The 21,249-nt window shown below is 42.4% G+C and overlaps 2 protein-coding genes across 10 annotated transcripts in view; both read left to right on the top strand.

The window, feature by feature from the left end:
- ZNF219 (zinc finger protein 219) overlaps nt 1-2,585 on the top strand; it is a 31,423-nt gene extending 28,838 nt beyond the window's left edge. For 5 of the 6 annotated variants that reach the window (XM_081932476.1, XM_081932472.1, XM_081932473.1 and 2 more), the window contains 2 exons: nt 36-832; nt 1,521-2,585. In XM_081932476.1, coding sequence (XP_081788602.1) covers nt 36-832; nt 1,521-1,718 — 995 coding nt within the window. In that variant the 3' untranslated portion in view covers nt 1,719-2,585. The remainder of the gene's footprint in view (nt 1-35; nt 833-1,520) is intronic. The other variant, XM_081932477.1, reaches the window with a different exon arrangement.
- A 2,200-nt stretch (nt 2,586-4,785) lies between these two features.
- On the top strand, nt 4,786-18,263 carry LOC309381455 (uncharacterized protein). 4 transcript variants are annotated; one of them, XM_081932459.1, is made up of 4 exons: nt 4,786-4,896; nt 6,035-6,098; nt 12,740-12,907; nt 14,293-18,263. In XM_081932459.1, the coding sequence occupies exons 3-4, from the start codon at nt 12,823-12,825 to the stop codon at nt 17,160-17,162; spliced, it is 2,955 nt and encodes a 984-aa protein (XP_081788585.1). In that variant the 5' UTR covers nt 4,786-4,896; nt 6,035-6,098; nt 12,740-12,822; the 3' UTR covers nt 17,163-18,263. The 4 variants fall into 4 exon arrangements, with proteins under 4 accessions (XP_081788585.1, XP_081788584.1, XP_081788583.1 ...); XM_081932458.1 differs by having other exon boundaries at nt 12,737-12,907; XM_081932457.1 differs by lacking the exon at nt 4,786-4,896 and having other exon boundaries at nt 5,363-6,098.
- Nucleotides 18,264-21,249: the final 2,986 nt, after the last annotated feature.

Below are 21,249 nucleotides of genomic sequence, written 5' to 3'. Positions count from 1 at the left end.
GCGCCAATTAATTTCTTCCCTTTTTTTCCCTATAGGTGAGCGCCCATACAAGTGCCCTCACTGTGACTATGCTGGCACTCAGTCTGGCTCGCTCAAATATCACCTGCAGCGCCACCACCGGGAGCAAAAGAATGCTGCTGCAGCTGCTGCAGCAGCTGTAGCAACAATGGAACAGTGCCACATGCCCCTGGCCCCTACTGCAGTCCCTGCCTTTCCCTCTACTCCACTCACCAAGAGTCATGGGTCCTTCCTTCCTCTAGGTGGCATGGGGGCAGCTCGGTCCCGCCAATCCCGTCGCAAGTCTCTGCTAAACGGGAAGGCTGATTTCCAGCCATTGGATCTTTCTCTACGTCCAGCCCTGGCAGGAGGAGCCCTCCACCGTTGCCAGTTTTGCCCCTTTGCCACCTCAGCTCCTGAGCTTATGGAGTTACACCTTCAAGTCCATCATAGCAGGAAAGCTCGTACCCGTCGCTGCTCTCACACAGCTCCTAAAGCCCAGGTGATGTTGGAGGAAGAAATGGTTGAGCTGAAAGAAACAGAATCCCCAAGCCCAAAGGGGGAGATTTCCAAGACACAGAGTTTCTGGTCCTCCGAAGATCAGGAAGATTCTCGCCATCTCAAGGTGCCTCAGGGGAAACCGAGTTCTGAGGGAGCAATAATTGGCAGCCGTCCTTCTGAAGCTGCCCTGAATCAGCAGGAATGGGAGAAACTATCACAAGATTCCGAGGCGCCAAAGCCAGAGAAGGAATTGTCTGGTCCACTGTCCCCCAAAACACCACATGAGGAGGCTTCAGAGACAGGCCAAGATGTCATGGAATTACAGTTGGAGCCGGTACAGGCCTGAGTCTACCCTGCATATATAAACCAGTCCCGAATCTGTTTAGCTATCAGGATTATTCTCAACCAAGGGACCTGGGAACTGTGGCTCTGTTCTATCTATTGGATAATAATAATTCCAGGTCTTTGAGAAAGGCAGATAAAAATGCCACATCCAGTCTAAATAGCTGGCTGACTGTGTGACAAAACTATAAATAATAATAATAATAATAATAATAATAATAATAATAATAATAATAATAATAATAATAATAATAATAATAATAATAATGCATACAGAGCTACATTTCCCAAAGTTCATAGGCAGGTGCTTTGCAGAGCCCATAGCATAGTGGCAGAACACATGCTTTGCATGCAATCAAGCTCCTTATTTCCTTTCTATCTTCAGAATAAAAAAAGTATCGGGGCCGGGAAAAGTCCCTGCCTGTGATCTTGACTGGAGGCTGCCTCCTAGAACAGGCAGTAAGAGGCTAGATGGACCAATGTCTGCCTCAGGAAAAAGCTCTTTAAAGCAGTGAAAGCAGTTTCAGACCTGTTTACATATGTAGTGTAGATTTGCAGAGACAGCTTGTGAGTGTCACCTCACATACGACAGGGTCATGCAGCCATCTGCAAGAGGTTTTGGAGTAAGACGTAGTAGAGTTATCAACTATTTTTGAAATAATTCTCTCTATTTTTAACAGCAGCAAGACAAACATAGCAAGATACAGGGATTACCTGCCAAGCAGCTAAATAACAGCACAAGAGCTCCAGGAGGAAAAAAAAAGACAAAACTACAACATAACCAAGTACTGACCCTGGAAGGCAAAAGCTGTAGCTGCAGTGGAGCACTGGTTAAAGGCCAGAGAAAACATGGCAAGGAAATTCAATTCATGCCTTGACTTGATGGGGAAAATTGCAGTTCGTCTGAATGGGATTATAATCCTCTGCTTGATCAAGAAAGCTGTTTGCTGGGGGCTCCCAGTTGCAAAAACGAAATACCCCAATGGACACCCTGCAGAAACTCCCCGTCAACATGAAGAAGACGCGTTTAAAGGATATGCTGCTGGTACTGGTTTCCCTGTCTCTTCTCCATGCACTGGATATTTGAAAGGGCTGTTGTAGCAGTTCTATTTAGTCAAACAGGGTTTGGAGGTGATTATCACTGGGGTGTATTAGAATTCAACCCCTTGTTTTCTCCTCAGTTCTAAGCTTGATGCTGCTTCTTTTAGGTGCCACCGTCTGAGGACCTGGCCCCTTGGGGATCCTACTGTTAGGACGTGGAGGGTTGCTGGGCTTCATGGGGACAAGACTCCTGTAGTAGTTCTTGGAAGTTTTCTTTCTTTCTTTTTTTAAGGGGAGCATTTCTGCACTTGTAGCTTTTCTCACCATAGTGTTCATGTGGTGGGAGAAGCAGAGCTTGTCCAAATTATCTATCCTCCAATTATTCATAACCCAGGAGCCCTGTCCCCATTACCCTGCCATATCTCCTAGAGCCAGGGCAGTCTTCACCGACCATTCTTGGCCCAAGGGGATTTCAAGCACCTGGGATGTGGCTGTCTCATCAGATCCAGGTGCTTCAGCCTCTCATGTTCCCGTAGCAAGCTACCTGATGCCAGTATCTTTATCTCCGTAGCGACCCAGCAACACAGCTGTGTTTCTGTAGTGACCTGGCACATCAGGGTGCTTGACAACTTCTAGAGTTTTCTATTTTTTTATTGTTTTCTTGTAGAAAATTTGAAACTGGAAATAAAAATTACATTGAAAAATTTTGTATAGCTTGTATGAGTCTGCATTTTAAAACAAGGTCTTAGGCAGCCATAGATTGTGCTATGAGAGTCTAATTGCACAATCTTCATTTCGAATTTCCTGAGAACCATAAATATAAGAAGCTAGCACAACTGAGTTTCCACTTCCACTTATATTAGCTGCCTCTTCTTTCTATTTGAGTTGCTGATCCTTTCTTTTTCCTTTTTTAATCCTCCCTCTTTTAAATCCTTTTCTTGTAAATCACACAAACAAGCACAAAATTTGCAGAGGCATCCATGATGGAGGTGAGTGGCTGGGACAAATGAGGAAAACAGCATTTAGTATTGGAAAAGCAATGACAGGGAATGACATATTGCTTGCTTCTATTGCCCCCAAAAGCTGCATGAGGCTAGCTGAAGCTTGACTCAAAGGGAATATTATTTTTTAATGCTGAATTACTAAATTATCTTAATAATCTTTATGATAAACTTGATAAAAAGTAGATGGGCAATAATGTACACATTTTGAAGAAACATCTGAAACAGAAAAAAATCTTTTTCAATTCTGGTACTTTAAGCACAGAATGTATTTCTTTAAATAGCAAATGCTGCGCTCTGTGTGGGCTTATAGGCAATGTTTTCAATTATATTAGTAAAATCTGATTAAAAACAGATGGAAAATCTGGCCATAGAAACTCAATACATTAAATCATATGTTACTGACAAAAATCACAGTTATTTCAATGATCTCATTGAGCTAAGTTACAAACAGGGTTGCCATATGTGGCCAGCAAAAATCCAGGCAACAACTAGATGGAGCAAAGGGATATACAGCAATACCTCGATGCTCGTTGTTAATTGGTTCTGGGAAGTGTGATGAGTATCAAAAATGACGAGTACCAAACAGTTTTTCCCATAAGGAATAATGTATCCTAAATAAATGTAACACATTCCCAAACCAAAGACAATGCACATTTTTGAGGCAATGCATAAACAGAGTTGTTTATTATTACTTTGCATGAGAAATAAACCTAAAAATAAATAGATGCTTAGATTAAATAAAATAAAAACTTTATTTTACCTGTACTGATGAAGGGGGAAAACACAAAAATACCCAAAATGACCACACAAGACTGCAAGGTGATCTACACAGGGCAAGACCTACCATGTGATTAATGTGTAACTCTTCATTTTGGCTGGAAAGGATAGCGAGTCACAAGACAACTGATACCAACAAACTCTAGCTTGAGCGTTGAGTACCAAACAAACAACAAGTATTGGGACAAAATATTCTTGCGAAAATGTGCTGAGTACCAAATTTGATGAGTTTCAAAGCAGTTGAGTACTAAGACTAGAACTAGCCACAAAGCACATTTTCTAAACCACAAAGATTATATACAAATATCATTCATGTCTCAAGCTACCCCAGCTATATGAAATTGTAGCATAATAGAACTGCAGTCCTTTATTTGGAGTGAAACTTGATGGGATTTACATTGGAGCCAACATCTCTAGAAAAGCTATGCTCGAACTGCAATTAAGCTGTATCTTCAAACGGTGGTAGCACTATAATTCCCTTTCTGGATGCCAAATGTGAAACTATAAATGTTAGGGTTCCACCCTTGTCACAATTATCAACCAGTTGCCAAGGATATGAATTTTGATTACATGACCATGGAAATCAGTGATGTGATTCAAAAATTTTTACTACTGGCTTTGTGGGCATGGCTTGGCGGGCGTGGCAGGGGAAGGGTACTGTAAAATCTCCAATACCACCTCTCTTGGAGATGATGCTAAGATTGTATGTGTGAAAAAGTCATTTCAGTGCCGTTGTAAACTAAAACTGTTGTAAGTCAATGACTACCTATACCAGTGATGGCAAACCTTTTTGGCACCAAGTGCCTAAACCCAAATGTGGATGTGTGTGTGCACACCGGAGCACCAGAAACCCAAAGTCCAGTTTGCTGGTGCAACTTTCTGGCGCTCCAGCACACATGAAGATCAGCTGGCCAGCACACATGTGCATGCCAGAAAACCAGGGGGCCAGCATGCGCATGTGCACCTGCCAGGTGGTCTTTGAGTCTCCAGTGCTCTGGCACATCCGAAGACCAGCTGGCTGGCATGCGTGTCCAGAGAGGACTCTGCGTGCCACCTCTGGCACATGTGCCATAGGTTAGCCATCACGGGTTTAGGGTTTCCTGCCTAAGCAGAGGGCTGGACTAGAAGACTTCCAAGGTGCCTTCCAACTCTGTTGTTCTGTTCTATTTTAGATCAGCAAGCTTTAAGACTTTGTTCCACATTGTTGAGAGAACGAAAATTTAAGTGGGCAGAGGTATAGTATCTCTGAGCTCCTTAGAAAATTGTTGGGATATATGTTGATCTGCAATGACATAAAAACAGTATAGGTCCGTGATGACGAACCTATGGCACGCGTGCCAGAGGCGGCATGCAGTGCCCTCTGATGGCATGTGAGCCATCGCCCCAGTTCACCTCTGCCACACATGCGCATGTGCCTCCCACTGTCCAGCTGGACTTCAGGTCTCTGACGTGCATGCGGGGGAGGGCAGGGGGCGCATGCGCAGGGATACATGGGGGGGTCAAGTGCCCCTGCTTGGGGGTAGGGCGTGCATGTGTGGGAGGGGCTTGCACATGCGGGGGAGATGGGGAGTGTGCGGCAGTCATGCATGCATGCATGGTCACATGTGCTTGCGCCGGGGGCGCTTTGGGTGCTTGGTCTGGAAAAGGTTATCCATCACTGTTCTAGTTCAAGGAACTCTGCTAATTCAGTCAACTAAGTTAGCTACTGCTAACTACCTCCCAACTATTTTAAACAAGGAAATGCTATTTATCTGCTCATTTCATCAGGAGGAGTTGTAAGGACAATACCAATTCACTAATAACACATTAATTGTTTATCATCTGGGATAGAAATAGGTAACAGGAGTCAAATTCCACCTGAGTTGAGATGCTATTTTCCAAAACAGCATAGCCTATGCTACCCTGGCAATCTGCTTTTTTTTTCTTGCCCTGAAGACAAAAATGACAGAATAAATGGGATACCGATTAGAAATAATGCACAGTAATGTTAGCATTAATAAATATGAACGTGGGATAGAAATTTTTATAAATACCAAAAAATCCCAGAAAGTTCTGAGAGTTCGTTTATCCAATACCTGGGGGAAGGGGGGGGGGTGTATAGTTTTTGTAAGTAGCAAAACTTGTATTATCTAAGCCCTTTATATCCCCGATGAGTTAAATTTCCTTAACAATATAAGCCAGGAAGATCTGGATGGACGTTAGCTATCCAATTGGCCAACGACTATTGTACTTGGTGCAAAGGAAACAAACGCAAAGCACTGGGGAATCTTCCCTGGAAGCATCCAATCACATATAATTATCCGAAAACAATCGGTTTGCAAAAAGTGGAGTAAAACGGAAGGGGTGGTCTTAACGCCTTCTCTGGTTTTTAGGTGAAATTAGAATACTTCACGTGGCCGGAGGAGAACTCGGGATCTTGGCTCCCGGGAGAATTAGGTAAGCCCAGGGAAATGTTTTTTGGCTGGATCCTGATATATCTTAGCTTGCATTTTGGATTTTGTGGTGGGTACGACAGAATTTCTGTAGGATAAGGATGAAGCAACTACTCGGATCCAGCGCGCAAGAGGTTCTTAGATTTGAGCGTGGGATTATTCTTAGTCTCCAAAAGCCGCGCCGTTACCAGTCTTGGGCTGGCAAGCGCCGGAAAAGTCAGGGGCACATTTAAGGAGGCGGAGGGGTCCTTATTACTTCTTTTCCGCTTCGGATCCAATCATTGCCTACAGTACCGAGTTTTAGAATGAACTGGAGACCAAAAGAATTTAGCACAAATTAATCCAAAAATGGGTGGCGGGCGTTTTCTCCAATTTACATGTAAAGGTGTAATACATATAAAGGTGGCTTTTTCATTATTATTAAATATTTTTATAGCAACTTCCCAGTCGCACCAAGTCTGCTGAGAAGAAACATTCTTAAGGTGGAACTGAAAATGCAAAACGACGAAGAACAAAATGCAAAACCGCAGCACAAGATTTCTCAAATAGTAGTAACACGTGTAAATTATAAACGAACACCCATTACTTTTAAAAGATTGATATGATCATAATGGCAAGTAGTTACAAATGATAAAACTAACTTTAGAATAATTAGAGATATGTTTGACTTGCTTTTGTTGAAGACCTTTGGGTTCTATCTGTTAAGTATGGAGTGCCTTGGATATTTAACTTTATTTAAAACTTATTTTAACATAGTCTTGATAAGACTATTTTCTTATGTTTACATTAATGAAGCATCTCTTCGTCCCGCACATTATTCTAGAACTTTATATAATTATTTCTCAAATAATGTAATACTAAGGAAAAACTAGGGAGACACTTCTGTTCCCAACTCATACTTTCCCCCTATTTGTGGGAAAGGATTAGTAGATAATATTAAATATTTACACATTTAAATATCTATTAGTTTGAGTATTTAAATTCAAATATTTCAAATTTAAGAATGGTTTATATTATGGTATCAGCAAGGCAGCAAAACAAATGTTAAAAGATACATTATATTATTCATCTGCTAAGGACTTCGGTCTTGCAAAGTTCACCCACTTTGGTTCATTCTATAGAAAACGAATCACATCAAGTCAGTGTTGGGTTTTCTCCATGTTGATCTATGATCTATCCCTTACCTGATCCTTCAGATCTTCCAATATGGCACCCATTTCTGCTGTAACTTAGTCCTTCCACTTAGCTATTGATCATTCTTTTTCCTTCTGCTTTTCCTACCATTAGACCCTTCTTCAGATAGCTAGCTCTTCACATAGTATATCCAAAGTATGATGATCTGAGACTGGTTATTCATGCTTCAAGTAAGAATTTTGGATTGATTAATTTGATACATTTGTTGGGGTTTTTTTTTTTGGCTCTCCACAGTATTCTGAGGAGTTTTCTCCAACAACAGTGTTCATTCTCCAATTTGTCCCAAAGGAGCTTTTTCAAGAGGCAATTGGACTTTCTTTGTTTTTTCTTGAACACTTTTGCTTGTCATCCAAGAAGTTTCTTCAGTTCTCTTGAATGAGAAGCAAAATGTCTTCAAGGAAAGTACAGTTGCCTCTTTAAAAAGCACCTTTGAGACAACAATGCCCTGGATGACTGAGAAGTTCTGTAGACATGGTCCAATCTAGTTTCTTCTAAGTCCAACTTTTGCTTCCATAGAGTGTCATGGAAAATACCATTGCCTACCCTATTTTGATCTCTGCAGGTATAGGTATAGATATAGATCATGCTATTTGAATATCTTTTTCCAAGGCCTTCATGGCTATTCTATCAAGTGCTATCGGAAATATATTTTATTTTATTTTCTTATTTATCACATTTTAAAACCACCCATCTCATCAAGGAACTCCTGGAAGTAATTGCTTGTTTTTTGTTATCGGTGTTTGACCCTGAAAAGTAGAAATTATTTACCATTTCAATATCTTCATTGTTAATTAACTGGACCAACGTGAAGCAGAACAGGGAAGGTCTAGAGCTGCAGTTAAGGGCACATTTATTTGACTATTCTCTTTTTGTTTTCAAGTTCATTTTCATTCTAATGTGTTAGAGAGGGGAAATTAAAATTAATATGACTTCTGTAACAGAAAGAAAGTGAAAACTTTAAAATGCAGTCTGTAATTTATAGCCCAACTGGAACTCACAGCAGAGCCTGTTTAGTGGCTAAGATAAGTGGCACTGCAAGATCCAGGTTGAAGTGCATCCACAACTAAGCAAATTCACAGGGCGAATCTGGGTCATCTCTCATCCCAATTTACTACACAGGATTATTGTAAAGAAAAATGTCTGTGTGTGGAGGGAGGAGAAGAATAGAAGACAATAGAAGAACGTGTAGTCGGTTGGGAGACCGTGGTCGTTGGACACGCCCGGTTGTTTGTACCAACCCCCGCATTCTAGGTGGTCACGTTCTACAGAGCCAGGGCCTTAGGCTGATGCTGTGTAATGCGAGGTCCGTGGTCAACAAGGCCCCCCTCATTAACGATCTGATTTCAGAGGGGGAGCTGGACCTCGCAGGAATAACGGAGACCTGGTTGGGCCACGAGGGAGGTCTGCCCCTCATGGAAATGTGCCCGCCGGTCTACCGTGTATTCCATCAGCCACGGGCCCAGGGCAGGGGTGGTGGGGTAGCGGTAATTATATGGGAGAATCTGGAACCGAGAGAATTCACTGTGCCGCAGATATCCGGGTGTGAGTCTCTGGGCGTGAGATGGGGCCCAAGGAGGCAGTTGGGCCTGCTGATTGTATACTTGGCTCCTCGCTATACATCAGCGGTCCTGCCTGAACTCCTCGAGCGGATCACTGAGATGGCGGTTGAGACCCCCAAACTTTTAGTTATGGGGGATTTCAACCTGCCGTCGATAGGAGAAGCATCCGAGGCAGTTCGGGAGTTCATGGCTTCCATGGCAGCAATGGATCTGACTCAAGTAATTCAGGGCCCCACGCACGAGGGAGGCCACACACTGGATCTTGTTTTTGTCTCCGACCAGTGGACGAGTGATCTAGGAGTAGGGGATCTAGCCATCACGCCCCTGTCATGGTCAGATCACTCACTTCTCCGGCTCGATTTCCCTGGTGCTACCCCCCACTGCGGGGAGGCGGAACCAGATTGTCCTAGATGGTTCCGCCCCAGGCGCCTGATGGAACCGGATAGGTTCCGGACGGAGCTTGGGCCACTTCCTGTGGACCTGACCGCTCCCGGGTGGAGGACTTGGTGGCTGCATGGAATAGTGCGGCCACCGGGGCCTTAGACCGGGTTGCGCCTCTGCGGCCTCTCCGGTGGCAACGAACCGCCCTGGCTCCCTGGTTCAATGAGGAGCTGAGGGTGATGAAACGCCACAAGAGACGCCTAGAGAGCAGATGGAGATCCTCTCGCTCCGAATTTGACCGAACACAGGTAAGAACCTACTTAAGGACTTACCTTGTGGTATTAAGAGCGGCCAAACGTCGATATTGTGCCACTCTTATTGCGTCCGCAGAGAACCGCCCTGCCGCCCTGTTTCGGGTGACCCGCTCCCTCTTGTCACAGAGGCAGCGGGAGCCCCCTTTGCAGGGCAGGGCAGAGGAATTTGGGGGATATCTGCAGGATAAAATCGCTCAAATCCGGAGGGAATGGGCCCCCTTCAGTGGGCCAGAGGGGACGTCCGAGGCGAGTCTTGAGAGACCATGCTGGGAGGAGTTTGACTCTGTTGCCACCGAGGATTTGGACAGGTTGCGTGGGCGACTGAGAGCCACCACATGTTTATTGGACCCGTGTCCCTCCTGGCTTGTGCTGGCATCCTGGGAGGTCACACGAGGCTGGCTATTGAGACTTGTGAACGCTTCATTGAGTGAGGGGTTCCTGCCAGCCACCTTGAAAGAGGCGGTTGTGAGGCCCTTGCTCAAGAAGCCTTCCCTGTACCCAATGGAGCTAGCAAATTATCGTCCTGTCTCCAACCTTCCTTTTTTAAACGAAGGTTGTAGAGAGTGTGGTGGCTCAGCAGTTCCCACGTCACCTGGAGGAATCTGAGTATCTAGACCCGCGCCAGTCCGGCTTCCGGCCCGGGCATAGCAGGGAGATGGCCTTGGTCGCGTTGGTGGATGATCTCTGGAGGGCCAGAGATAGGGGTTGCTCCTCTATCCTGGTCCTATTAGATCTCTCAGCGGCTTTTGATACCATCAACCATGGTATCCTACTGCACCGGCTGGGGGGGTTGGCGGTAGGGGGCACCGTGTTGCGGTGGTTCCGCTCCTACCTCTCCGACCGGATGCAATGTGTGTTGGCAGGGGAGCAGAGGTCGACCCTGAGGCCGCTCACTTGTGGGGTGCCGCAGGGGTCGGTCCTCTCACCCCTCCTGTTCAACACATACATGAAGCCGCTGGGCGAGATCATCCGTGGTTTTGGGGTGGGATACCATCTGTACGCTGATGATACACAGCTGTACATTTCCACCCCAAACCACCCCAACGAGGCCGTCGAAGTGATGTCCCGGTGTTTGGAAGCCGTACGGGTCTGGATGGGAGACAACAGACTCAGACTCAACCCCTCCAAGACGGAGTGGCTGTGGCTACCGGCCTCCCGGTTCAACCAGTGCATTCCATCGCTGGCCATTGGGGGCGAGCAACTGGCCCCCGTGGAGCGGGCGCGCAATTTGGGCGTCCTCCTCGACACCCGGCTGTCTATGGATGACCATGTGGCAGCCGTGGCGAGGGGGGCGTTCCACCAGGTTCGCCTGGTGCGCCAATTGCGCCGCCTATTGGACCGGGATGTTCTCCGCACAGTCACTCACGCGCTGGTGACGTCTCGCCTGGACTACTGTAACGCTCTCTACATGGGGCTCCCCTTGAGATGCACCCGGAGACTGCAACTGGTCCAGAATGCGGCCGCGCAGGCAATCATGGGGAGAACGAGGTTCTCCCATATAACACCTCTCCTGCGCGAGCTGCACTGGCTCCCTGTGGTCTACCGGGTGCGCTTCAAGGTGTTAGTTACCATCTTCAAAGCGCTCCATGGCACAGGAACTAGCTATCTGCGGGATCGCATTCTGCCCCATACATCCCTGCGACCAATTCGCTCTCACAGAGAGGGACTCCTTCGGGTGCCGTCCACCAGGCAGTGTCAGAGGGCGGCGCCCAGGAATAGAGCCTTCTCTGTGATGGGCCCAGCCCTTTGGAATGACCTCCCCCCAGATATCAGGACAACGACCGATCTCCGCTCCTTCCGCACGAAACTCAAGACCCACCTGTTCCAACTAGCCGGCCTGACTTAACTAGAACTTTCTAACCTCCCTGGCAATTTTAATATTTTAAATGTAAATTTTGGGTTTTTTAACTGTTTTAATTGTTTTAATTTATTGTGATTTATTTGAACCTAGTGGCTTCCATTTGTATTTGACTGTTAAATATTGATGTCACCTCCTCCATGCCACACTTGTATTTTGATTTAATTGTACGTCGCCCCGAGTCCCTTTGCGGAGAGGGGGCGACTGATAAATCGAAATAAATAAATAAATAAATAAATAAATAAATAAATAAATAATAAAGGAGACAACATCCCTGAGCTCTTGAATGACAGGTGGGATATAAGTTGTCCCAGTTATCATGCCCAGAAGAGAGCAATCCCGGGAATGGCAGTTTAGCAACATTTGGAAGACTGCAAACTCTGTACCCCATAATACCTCATACCAAACTCTATCATTTTTTTCTCTGTTCAGTCTTGTTCGATTCTCAGAAACTGCCTAGACGAGTCCCTGCAGTTTTTCTTGGCAAAGATTTTCAGAAGTGGTTTGCCATTGCCTCCTTCGTAGGGTTGGTAGAAAGTGACTGACTCAAAGTCACCCAGTTGGCTTTATGCTGAAGGCAGGACTCAAACTCATGTCTCCCCATTTCTTCCCTAATTCCTAACCATTACACAAACTGACTTTCTTTTTAAACTTATTTAAAGTTTATTTCAAATAACCATATATAAGACTTTGCTGCTGTATAAGGTGCCAGTAAACAAAGGTGATTCATTACATCATTTTTCCATTTAAAATTTGTGGCGGAAAACCAGGATCAGCCAACAGTTTCAATTGCAACCAGTATTGTCCAGTTTGCTAGTCCATCGCCTGCTTTGCTTGTTTGTAATTTAGCAAGTTGCCTACACTTAAGCAACTGTGAACTATTCTGTAAACTGTGGCTAAACAAACCATGTGATCTGACAGCACAGCTGCAGAAGAGATGCATCTGTTAAAGATAAATAAACTAGAAGCAGATATTTAATACCATTATAGAGGATGGGGACCCCCTAACTCCTTGATCAAGCAAGATGGCATTCTAGTCACTTTTGTCACCAAGGACTCTCTCTCTTTCTGGTTATAAACACTGTATTTAGAGCAGATTAGTGGAGTTTTTCTATACTGCTATAGTTGTCTGATTGCTATAGAATTAGTAGCAAGTATTTTCAATTCTATCCTTACAAGGAAATGATAACAAAACCAAGTTTTAAAAGGCAATCTGGCTTTGTTGACCTTATGGAATATTTAATTATGGTTAGATAATGGGATTTTGTTGAAAGAATGAGATCAATGTGGCTATAGTTAAATATTCCCCTCTAAACTTTTTCTGAAATTTCTCAAGCAGGCAACTGAACATCCTTACCTTGTGGAGTGAGTATCCAGTGTGCACCTAAGATTGCTTGGCCTGTACTTGGCTTTGGGAAAGAAATGGCTGCTCTTGAATCAGCATTCAGTGAAGAAGCTGTGGCTGACATTAATCCTGCCTTGGATAGAGAGAACTTGGCAGCAACAGGTGAGGAAGAGGTATCTACCCAAGGATCTTAAATGTAGCTTGATTGGAATTTTGAGTTAAAGGAACTGTGTGAAAGGGTTGGACTAGGACTGAGGACATGTCAAGGTCTTGTCTGCCCTTGGCCCAGCCTACCTTACAGGGTTGTGATGAGAAAAAGTGGGAGGAGGGACTAAGACTAAGGCAAGCTATAATGTCAAAAGGAGAAAAAAATCAGGCTGCAATCTATCTCTCTGGTTTTTATGTACAGGATAATTTTGAAGAAACATTTAGAGAAGCTCATTGGACTTATTCTGGCCAGGGAGCTATACTATATGCTTGCTTGATTGTATAATTTAAGGATTAAAATTGATGATACCCTAATTTCTTTGTCATTCTGTTAAATGCCAGCGGTCCCAACATTTCCATTACCAGAATAACTCTATTTTCTCCAAATCATATGATGAGTGGTTTAACACATCAAGCTTTTATAGCTGCATATAAACAAGAACAAAATTTGGCAAGCTTACTTTCCAGAGCAAATTCCCCAAATGCAAGGAATGAAGTACCGTGTTTTTTGGAGTATAAGACGGACCTTTTTCCCTCAAAAAAGAGGCTGAACATCTGGGTGCATCTTATACATTGAATATAGCATTATTTGCCTCCTGAAGCCCCGCCCCCTTCACTAAAATGGCCATGCATACTCTTATGGAGGCTTTCAGAGAGCTCCTAGGGACTGGGGAAGGCAAAAATGAGCAAAAAACTGGCTGTTTTTTGCCCCCCCCCCCAACCCCCAGCAGCACTCTATAAGCCTCCATAAGGCTATGCATGCAATTCTTTTGACAAAAACCGGCCTGTTTCCCCCACCCCACCAGGAGCACTCTGCAACACCCCCCCCCCACCAAGGCTATTCATGCCTTTTTTTAAAAAAACGGGCCCTTTTTTGTGAAAAACGGGCCATTTTTGAGAGGTTTGCAGAGTGCAAAAACTTTTTTCCCTTTTGGAAAGCTCTTTAACTGATTGATGAGAATTACATTGATTAAGTGCTGTGCCAGCAGAAACAAAGTCTTAGGTGCTGCAGATTGTCAGCTATTTCCTTCTGCAGCACATGGATAAATACACCTGGAAACATCTACCTACCTACCTACCTACCTACCTACCTACTCACTCAATCTCTCTCCCTACTTACCTACTGTATTTCTCTCTCCATTTCTTTCTATTTCTCTATCTACCTACTTTTTAAAAAAATTGCCTCTTCAAAACTTTGGTGTGTCTTATACTCCGGAAAATACAGTAGATTTTTGTTTCTCCTACAATTAAAGTACATTTTTAAAATGTAAGGTCAGTTTTATGCCTAATGTGCTCTCAAAGGCACCAGGTTTTATTTTCAGTGTTTTTAATTTTGGCAGATAATGAAGGTTTGGCGACTGATCAGCTGACAATTACTGAGAAAGTAGCATTGAAGGATTCAGTAAATGCAGAAGCAGTTTGGGAGTGTCCATGGCAGTCAGACAAAGTTATGACCAATCTTTCAGTACCCCACCAGGATGAGAACATTTCTGTAAAAGATGAAGAAGCAAATAGCCAAAGCTCAAAACAAATTAATAACCACAACAACCAAAACAAAAATCTGTACTTTTGTGATGTAAGGCTTAAGAAGGACTTTCAGCAGCCATCTCTATTTGCTCAACATAAAAATGTGTTCTGTCCAAGTAAAGTGCCCATGCAGAACAAGAAACGTAATTGGGATCAATTGGAAATATGCAGCCCATTGGTGCCAGACCAGAACAGACAAACTAAAAATTGTTTAATAGGTGATCAATCTGGAGAAAATAACCAAAATCTATCCCACCTTTCCCAATATTATAAAAATGTGCTTCCAAATGAAAACCCGGCTTGGCAGCATCAAAACTCCCAATCAGAAGCAAGCAGTCCGCTATCAGAAGCATGCTATCAAAGCACTTTAGTACCTGTTCCTCTACAGACAGAGAATATAGTAGAATATATTGATGAAGCAGTTGGTCCAAATCCAATACAAGTGACAGACCAGAGAACTGAGACTAAACATCTGCATATTTGTGACCAGTGTGGGAAAGAATACCAGTGGCTTTCTGAGCTTATCCAGCATCAGCTATTTTTTGGAGGAGAAGCAGACAGACAGTGCCAACTTCATATGGAAGGTAGAAATCCAAGTCATTTCGTACCTGTCCCTATTCTCTTCCAGGAAAACAACATGTGTGCAACCTCTTGGGAAACTTTCCAACAAAAGTCAAGGGATCATAAAACTCATGCCAAGATTGGAGGTGATTTCTGCAGGTTCTCTCTCAAGACGCATACACTACCTAGGGAGGAACTGACTAGACAGAATGAGTCAAAAATAAATAAATCTAGTACCTCGTCATTTGTCCCCCTTGTGAGAGGAAATACATTTGCGGACTCTTGTGAAATATCTAACCTAAACTCAATGCTTACACGTTCTTACACAGGGAAACAACACAGTGACCAATGTGGAAGATGCTGTCACTGTCTTTGTGCTCAACAGCATCTTGATAATTTTGAATTGAAAGCCGATACAAATGAACTGTTCCACTTGGGAGCATACTGTCCAAAAAGTTTAGTGCCTATTCCTTCAGTAGCAGAGAAAACATTTAGTGAAAACTCAAAAATCACCATAGAACAAAAGAAATATGCTAAGAATCTGAACACATTTAACTGTGATAAGAACGATTTCCAATCTCATTTGTTGACCAAACATCATCTACATGTTCCCTTGAGAGAGGAAGCAGACATACTGGACCAACTTAAAATACAAGCAGGCAGTTTAAGTCGATTTCAAATGGAAAGTAAAGTTATAGAATCCTCTGAATCAGTTAAACCTCAGTCAAATCTCACAACAAACCAAGGTTTCCAAATTAAGAGTCTGAGAATATATGAGGAATGTGGGAAGGATTTCCAATGCTCCTCTGCCCTGACTCAACATCAAGTTGTGAACTCTGGGAAAGTTAATTGGAAACAATGCCCATCAAAGGTAGATGATCAAAATGATTCATCACCTGATCCCATGGATTTTGACCAACCTTCCCATCTGAAGACAAACCAATTGACTGAGAAACACAAACCCTATGCGTGTGGTCACTGTGGTAAAAGCTTCAAGTGGCCTTCTGGCCTTATTCGACATGAACAGACACATTTTAGAACAAAACTAATAAAAGGCAAGTGCACCAAGCTCAACAAATCATATATTTGTGGACACTGTGGAAAAACTTTCCAGTGGCCTGAAATTGTCCAACATAAATGCATGCATTCTAGAAAAAAATTACTGCGAGCCAAGGGCACCAAACCCAACAAATACTACACACGTAGCCAATGTGGAAGGAGCTTCCAGTCGCTTTCTCAACTTCCCCAACATGAACACACTCATTCCAGAAGTAAATTAGTGAGCAGCAAGCTCAAGCTAAACAAATCCTGCATCTGTGATCAGTGTGGAAAAGGCTTCACATGGCCTTCTGACCTTGCCCGACATCAACAGATTCATTCTAGAAAAATAATACTGAGAGACAAGTACACCGAACTCAAGAGATGTTACACATGTAGTCAATGTAGAAAGAGTTTCCAGGGGCCTTCTCAACTTGCCCAACATGAACACATTCATTCCAGAAGTAAATTAGTGAGCAGCAAGCTCAAACTCAAATCCCATATCTGTAATCGGTGTGGAAAAGGCTTCACATGGCCTTCTGACCTTGCCCGACATCAACAGACTCATTCTAAAAAAATAATATTGAGAGGCAAGGGCATCAAACTCAAGAAATACTACACATGTAGTCAATGTACAAAGAGTTTCCAGAGGCCTTCTCAACTTGCCCAACATGAACACACTCATTCCAGAAGTAAATTAGTGAGCAGCAAGCGCAAACTCAAATCCCATATCTGTGATCAGTGTGGAAAAGGCTTCTCATGGCCTTCTGAGCTTGCCCGACATCAACAGATTCATTCCAGAAAAATAATACTGAGAGACAAGTACACCGAACTCAAGAAATGTTACACATGTAGTCAATGTAGAAAGAGTTTCCAGGGGCCTTCTCAACTTGCTCAACATGAACAAATTCATTCCAGAAGTAAATTAGTGAGCAGCAAGCTCAAACTCAAATCCCATATCTGTAATCAGTGTGGAAAAGGCTTCCGATGGCCTTCTGACCTTGCCCGACATCAACACACTCATTCTAGAAAAAATAATACTGAGAGGCAAGGGCATCAAACTCAAGAAATACTACACATGTAGTCAATGTAGAAAAAGTTTCCAGGGGCCTTCTCAATTTGCCCGACATGAACAAATTCATTTAAGAAGTAAATTAGTGAGAGGCAAGTGTACCAAGCTCAACAAATCCCATATCTGATCAGTGTGGAAAAGGCTTCACATTGCCTTCAGACCTTGCCAGACATGAATGCACTCATTCTAGAAAATAATTATTGTGAGACAAATGCATCATTCAACACAACACATATTTATAATCAAAGGTTTATAATGAAACTGGAAAAGGTTTCCAATAGCCCTCTGACCTTGCCTGACATGAATGCACTCATTTTAGAGAAATGTCACACAGAAATAAACTCATGAAGCTTCAAAAGCTGTTTGCGTGGTGTGGAAAGAACTTCTAGAGGTTTGTCTCCCATTGTTCAATTTAAATGCTCTTATTCTGGGAAAATTATGACTACAAGCAAATGCACCAAGCTCAGGAAGCTGCATACCTGTTGTGAAAGTGGGAAAAGGTTCCAGTGGCCTAAATGTGTTGAACATCAGTGTGTTCATTCCCAAAAAAAATTAAGACAGAAATGTATCAAACTCAAGAAATTACACAGTACAGTTACAGTTACATTGGGAAGCTCAAGAGGTAGCCTGACCTTGTCCAGCATATCCATGTTTATTCCAAAATAAAATTAATAAAAGGCAAATGTACCAAAGCTTCTGGTGTTCTGTCTTTTCCAGACATGAAAGGATTCACTCTAAAGAAATGTTAGCCAGTGACAAATGTATTAAGTTCGAGAAATCCTTTATTTGTCCTCTATGAAAAAAGTCTCCAGTAACTGAAACTTTCTAACAATGAATCTGTCAGATTCATTCCAGGAAAAAGTAATAATGGGTTTAGCCTGCCCATTTGCCCCAGCAGAATTACTTACTGCAGACCCTGTCAAGGAAATGTGGCTGGTAGAGTTGAGGAGAGCCTTTTCTATTGTGACTCCCACCCTGTGAAATAATGTATTGCCAGTGAGATCTACCCCATCCTCTGGCCTTCCAGAAAGGCTTAAAACCTGGTTTTGCCAGCTATTGGGGATTCTCTTTGCTGGAGGAGGTTGACCCAGTAAGAAGAATACCTCATGCCCTTGGTTTTAGTTCTTATATAAGTCATTTAATTTTTAAATTATGTTTCTAATTTTTTTAAATAAACATTTTTTCAAAAAATATATTAATTTTTAAATCTTAATTTTAAAGAGCCATGGTGGCATAGTACTGCAGGCTAATTCAGCTCACTGCCAGGAGTTATGTCCTCTGTGGGTCAAGGTTGTCTCATCCTTCCATCCTTCCAAGCTTGGTAAAATGAGGACCCAAATTGATGGAGGCAATATGCTGACTCTAAACCACCAGAGAGGGCTGTAAAGCACTATGAAGTGGTATATAGATTTTAAGTGCTATTGCTTTTGCTAATTTTAACTCTTTTATGTTTTATCTTCGTTGTTTTATAAGCTGCCCTCTCATACTTTTGTTGAGATGGGCAGCATATACATTTATTAAACAAGGAACAAATGCCTCAAACTCAAGAAAAAACCACATATGGTTGCTATGGAAAAAGCATTCTATTGGTATCCTGACCTTGTCTAATAGAAGAACAGTGCTTAGTCTTGAGTTTGCTATTTGGCCAAACATGTTCATGTTTACATACATGGAGTGCAGACTTAAATTATGCCATTTGTTGGTACTCATTCATGTTTTGAACAGCTGCTGAAGCACCAAAACGCTGATAAGAAAAGCGAAGTAGAAGAGAAAGAAGGTAGTCGAATACAATAATGCATATGGGAAATGATCTCTTCTGTCTTTCCATAACAAGTTCTGGGCAGCACCTCAAAGCTTATGTTCATATAACAACTTGTGAAAGAGGAGGATGTCATACTACAGATGCTGAGCATTGTAATCTTCCTGTTTCAAATAGGATTTATAAAATTAAATTCACAGAAATTGCTTCAGATTTCTCTCTGCTATGAAAGCAGGTACTGTATCACCTACTTTTTGTGTTAACTTCATAACCAGCACCAAATTTGAAATCATCTGAATTCTTTTGAACAAGTCAAAATTAAATCTGTGATCCTAAGTGTCCCAAGCGGAAGGATCCAACAAGTGTTATGAAGGATGCTGCTTCAGTCACCACTACCTGGTTAAGCCTAATTTTTGGGCAAAGAATTCGAAGTGGCCTCATTGCTTAAGTTGTTAGGTTCACCAAGCATCCCAATTTGTGGGAAGAGCAAGCTTCCTGCTTATCCCAGGTGATTCAATGCTCCTTCTGTGATTGAGCATCTGTGCAGCCACTGGATAGAGATCCATAATTCCAGATATAAAAAACAGGTGATCTAGCATTTCTACTATCCAGGCATCATTAGCTTTATAAACTCTTAGCATTTTTTCATGCAATTTTCATATCTGGCCATGCATTCATGGTTCATGTATCACACTTTTCCTGTTAATTCTTCACAAGAGTCAAGATCAGTAAACAAAGATATACAAATACCTGGATTTGCAGATCCTGTATTCTTGATGGGGACTACCAAAACACTGTTTCAGAAACCAACCCATAAAGTTGGAGAATGAACTTTCACCTAACTTTCACTCTCAGATTATTAAAATTCCCAGCACATTTAGAGAGCATCAGATTGAGCAAACTATTATAGTAGTTTAGTTTAGTTTAGTTTATTAGACTTCTAGACCGCCCCCTCTCCCCAAAGGGACTTGGGGCGGTGTACAGGTACAAAATTAAAAAACCATACAATTGATAATAAATATAATTAATTAGTAGCAGATTGCATCCACTACTTTAGAAATAAATTGATTTCTAGTAAGAATAATGACGTTTGGTTGCATCTCGGTATGGTATGTTTCAAAATGGATTGCAGGTAAGTCCTGCTCTTTGCTTTTCAGAAAAAGTAGGATAGTTCAGAAATACAACTTACTATCCAGCATTATAAGAAAGTATGTTTTGGAATGCCTTTGTAAAATCCCAGTTTTGAATGGAAGTTCTCCACTAAATAGACTTGTCAGAACCTAAAACTCATTTTTAAAAAGGTCAACACTGTATATGATATGATGATATGATGATCATGAAGAATTTTACTGACATAGGCTTCACATCGTACATTGCATCACTGAGCTGCCTGTTACTCCCACTTCAAAAAGAAACATCATCTTTCCACAAAATTTCATTTCTTGATAGGGAATTGAAAGTTTACATTAATAATGACATCATAGGCAAACTACAAGGTCATAATCAAGATTCAAATTATATGTGTAGGTGCCTTCAGGCAATGTATAAAGAGGACTTAATGGGGGCTGCACTTTCTGCAACATAAGAAAAACTCTGCCAATGGCTACAATAACAGGAAAATAGGTCAAGGGAGGTGAGAATTATGCTTTGGTATTTGATTAAACTAGCTATTCAAACTTAGCGACATTAAAATGTGTGGACTTCAACTCCCAGAATTCTCCAGCCAGCCATGGTTGGAGCCAAGTTGCCAGGTTTGAAAAAAACATTGGGTTAGATGATCTCTGAAGTCACTTCTAACCTTAAGATATAGATACCAGGACATATCATCCCTAAACTTAAAATGTGCATACTTTTGAAATGCAATATATTTTTAAAATTGTAATAAAATATTACTTTAAGAATGAGATTTCAAATGAGCTGCTTAGTTCACTGTGTAGTGGTTAGAATGCAGTACTGCAGGCTACTTCTACTGCCTGCCTGCAATTTGTCAATTCAAATCTCATCAGGCTCAAGGTTGATTCCCCTTTCTATCCTTCCCAGATGGGTAAGATGAGGAACCAAATTGTTAGAGGTAATATGCTTGCTTTGTAAATCCCTTAGAGAGGGCTGTAAAGCAATATATAAGTCTAAGTGCTATTGCTATTGTTAGTTGTGTCCTTCCTAGGCAATACAGTGGAAGCTGGATAATTGCCAGTTTATCAAAGATTACCAGCAGCCAGTAAAGGTGCACCTTTCATGATAAGTATAAATCTCATCACTGTTTGTGAAACATATTTATGTTTTTCCTTATAAAGCTATGCAGCTATAATAGAAATGTCCTCAGATAGTGGAACACATCTT

The sequence above is a fragment of the Natrix helvetica genome (assembly GCF_964273705.1).
Source record: "Natrix helvetica genome assembly, chromosome: Z".
NCBI classification, from domain to species: domain Eukaryota; kingdom Metazoa; phylum Chordata; class Lepidosauria; order Squamata; family Natricidae; genus Natrix; species Natrix helvetica.
Note: the sequence above shows the minus strand (reverse complement) of the source record. Positions and strands in the feature narration are given on the sequence as shown.

Coding starts and splice junctions, on each gene's coding strand:
- LOC309381455 (XM_081932459.1), top strand. CDS start 12,823: ATGGCTGCTCTTGAATCAGCATTCAGTGAAGAAGCTGTGGCTGACATT. Junction 12,908..14,292: donor AGAGAACTTGGCAGCAACAG/GTGAGGAAGAGG, acceptor TAATTTTGGCAG/ATAATGAAGGTTTGGCGACT.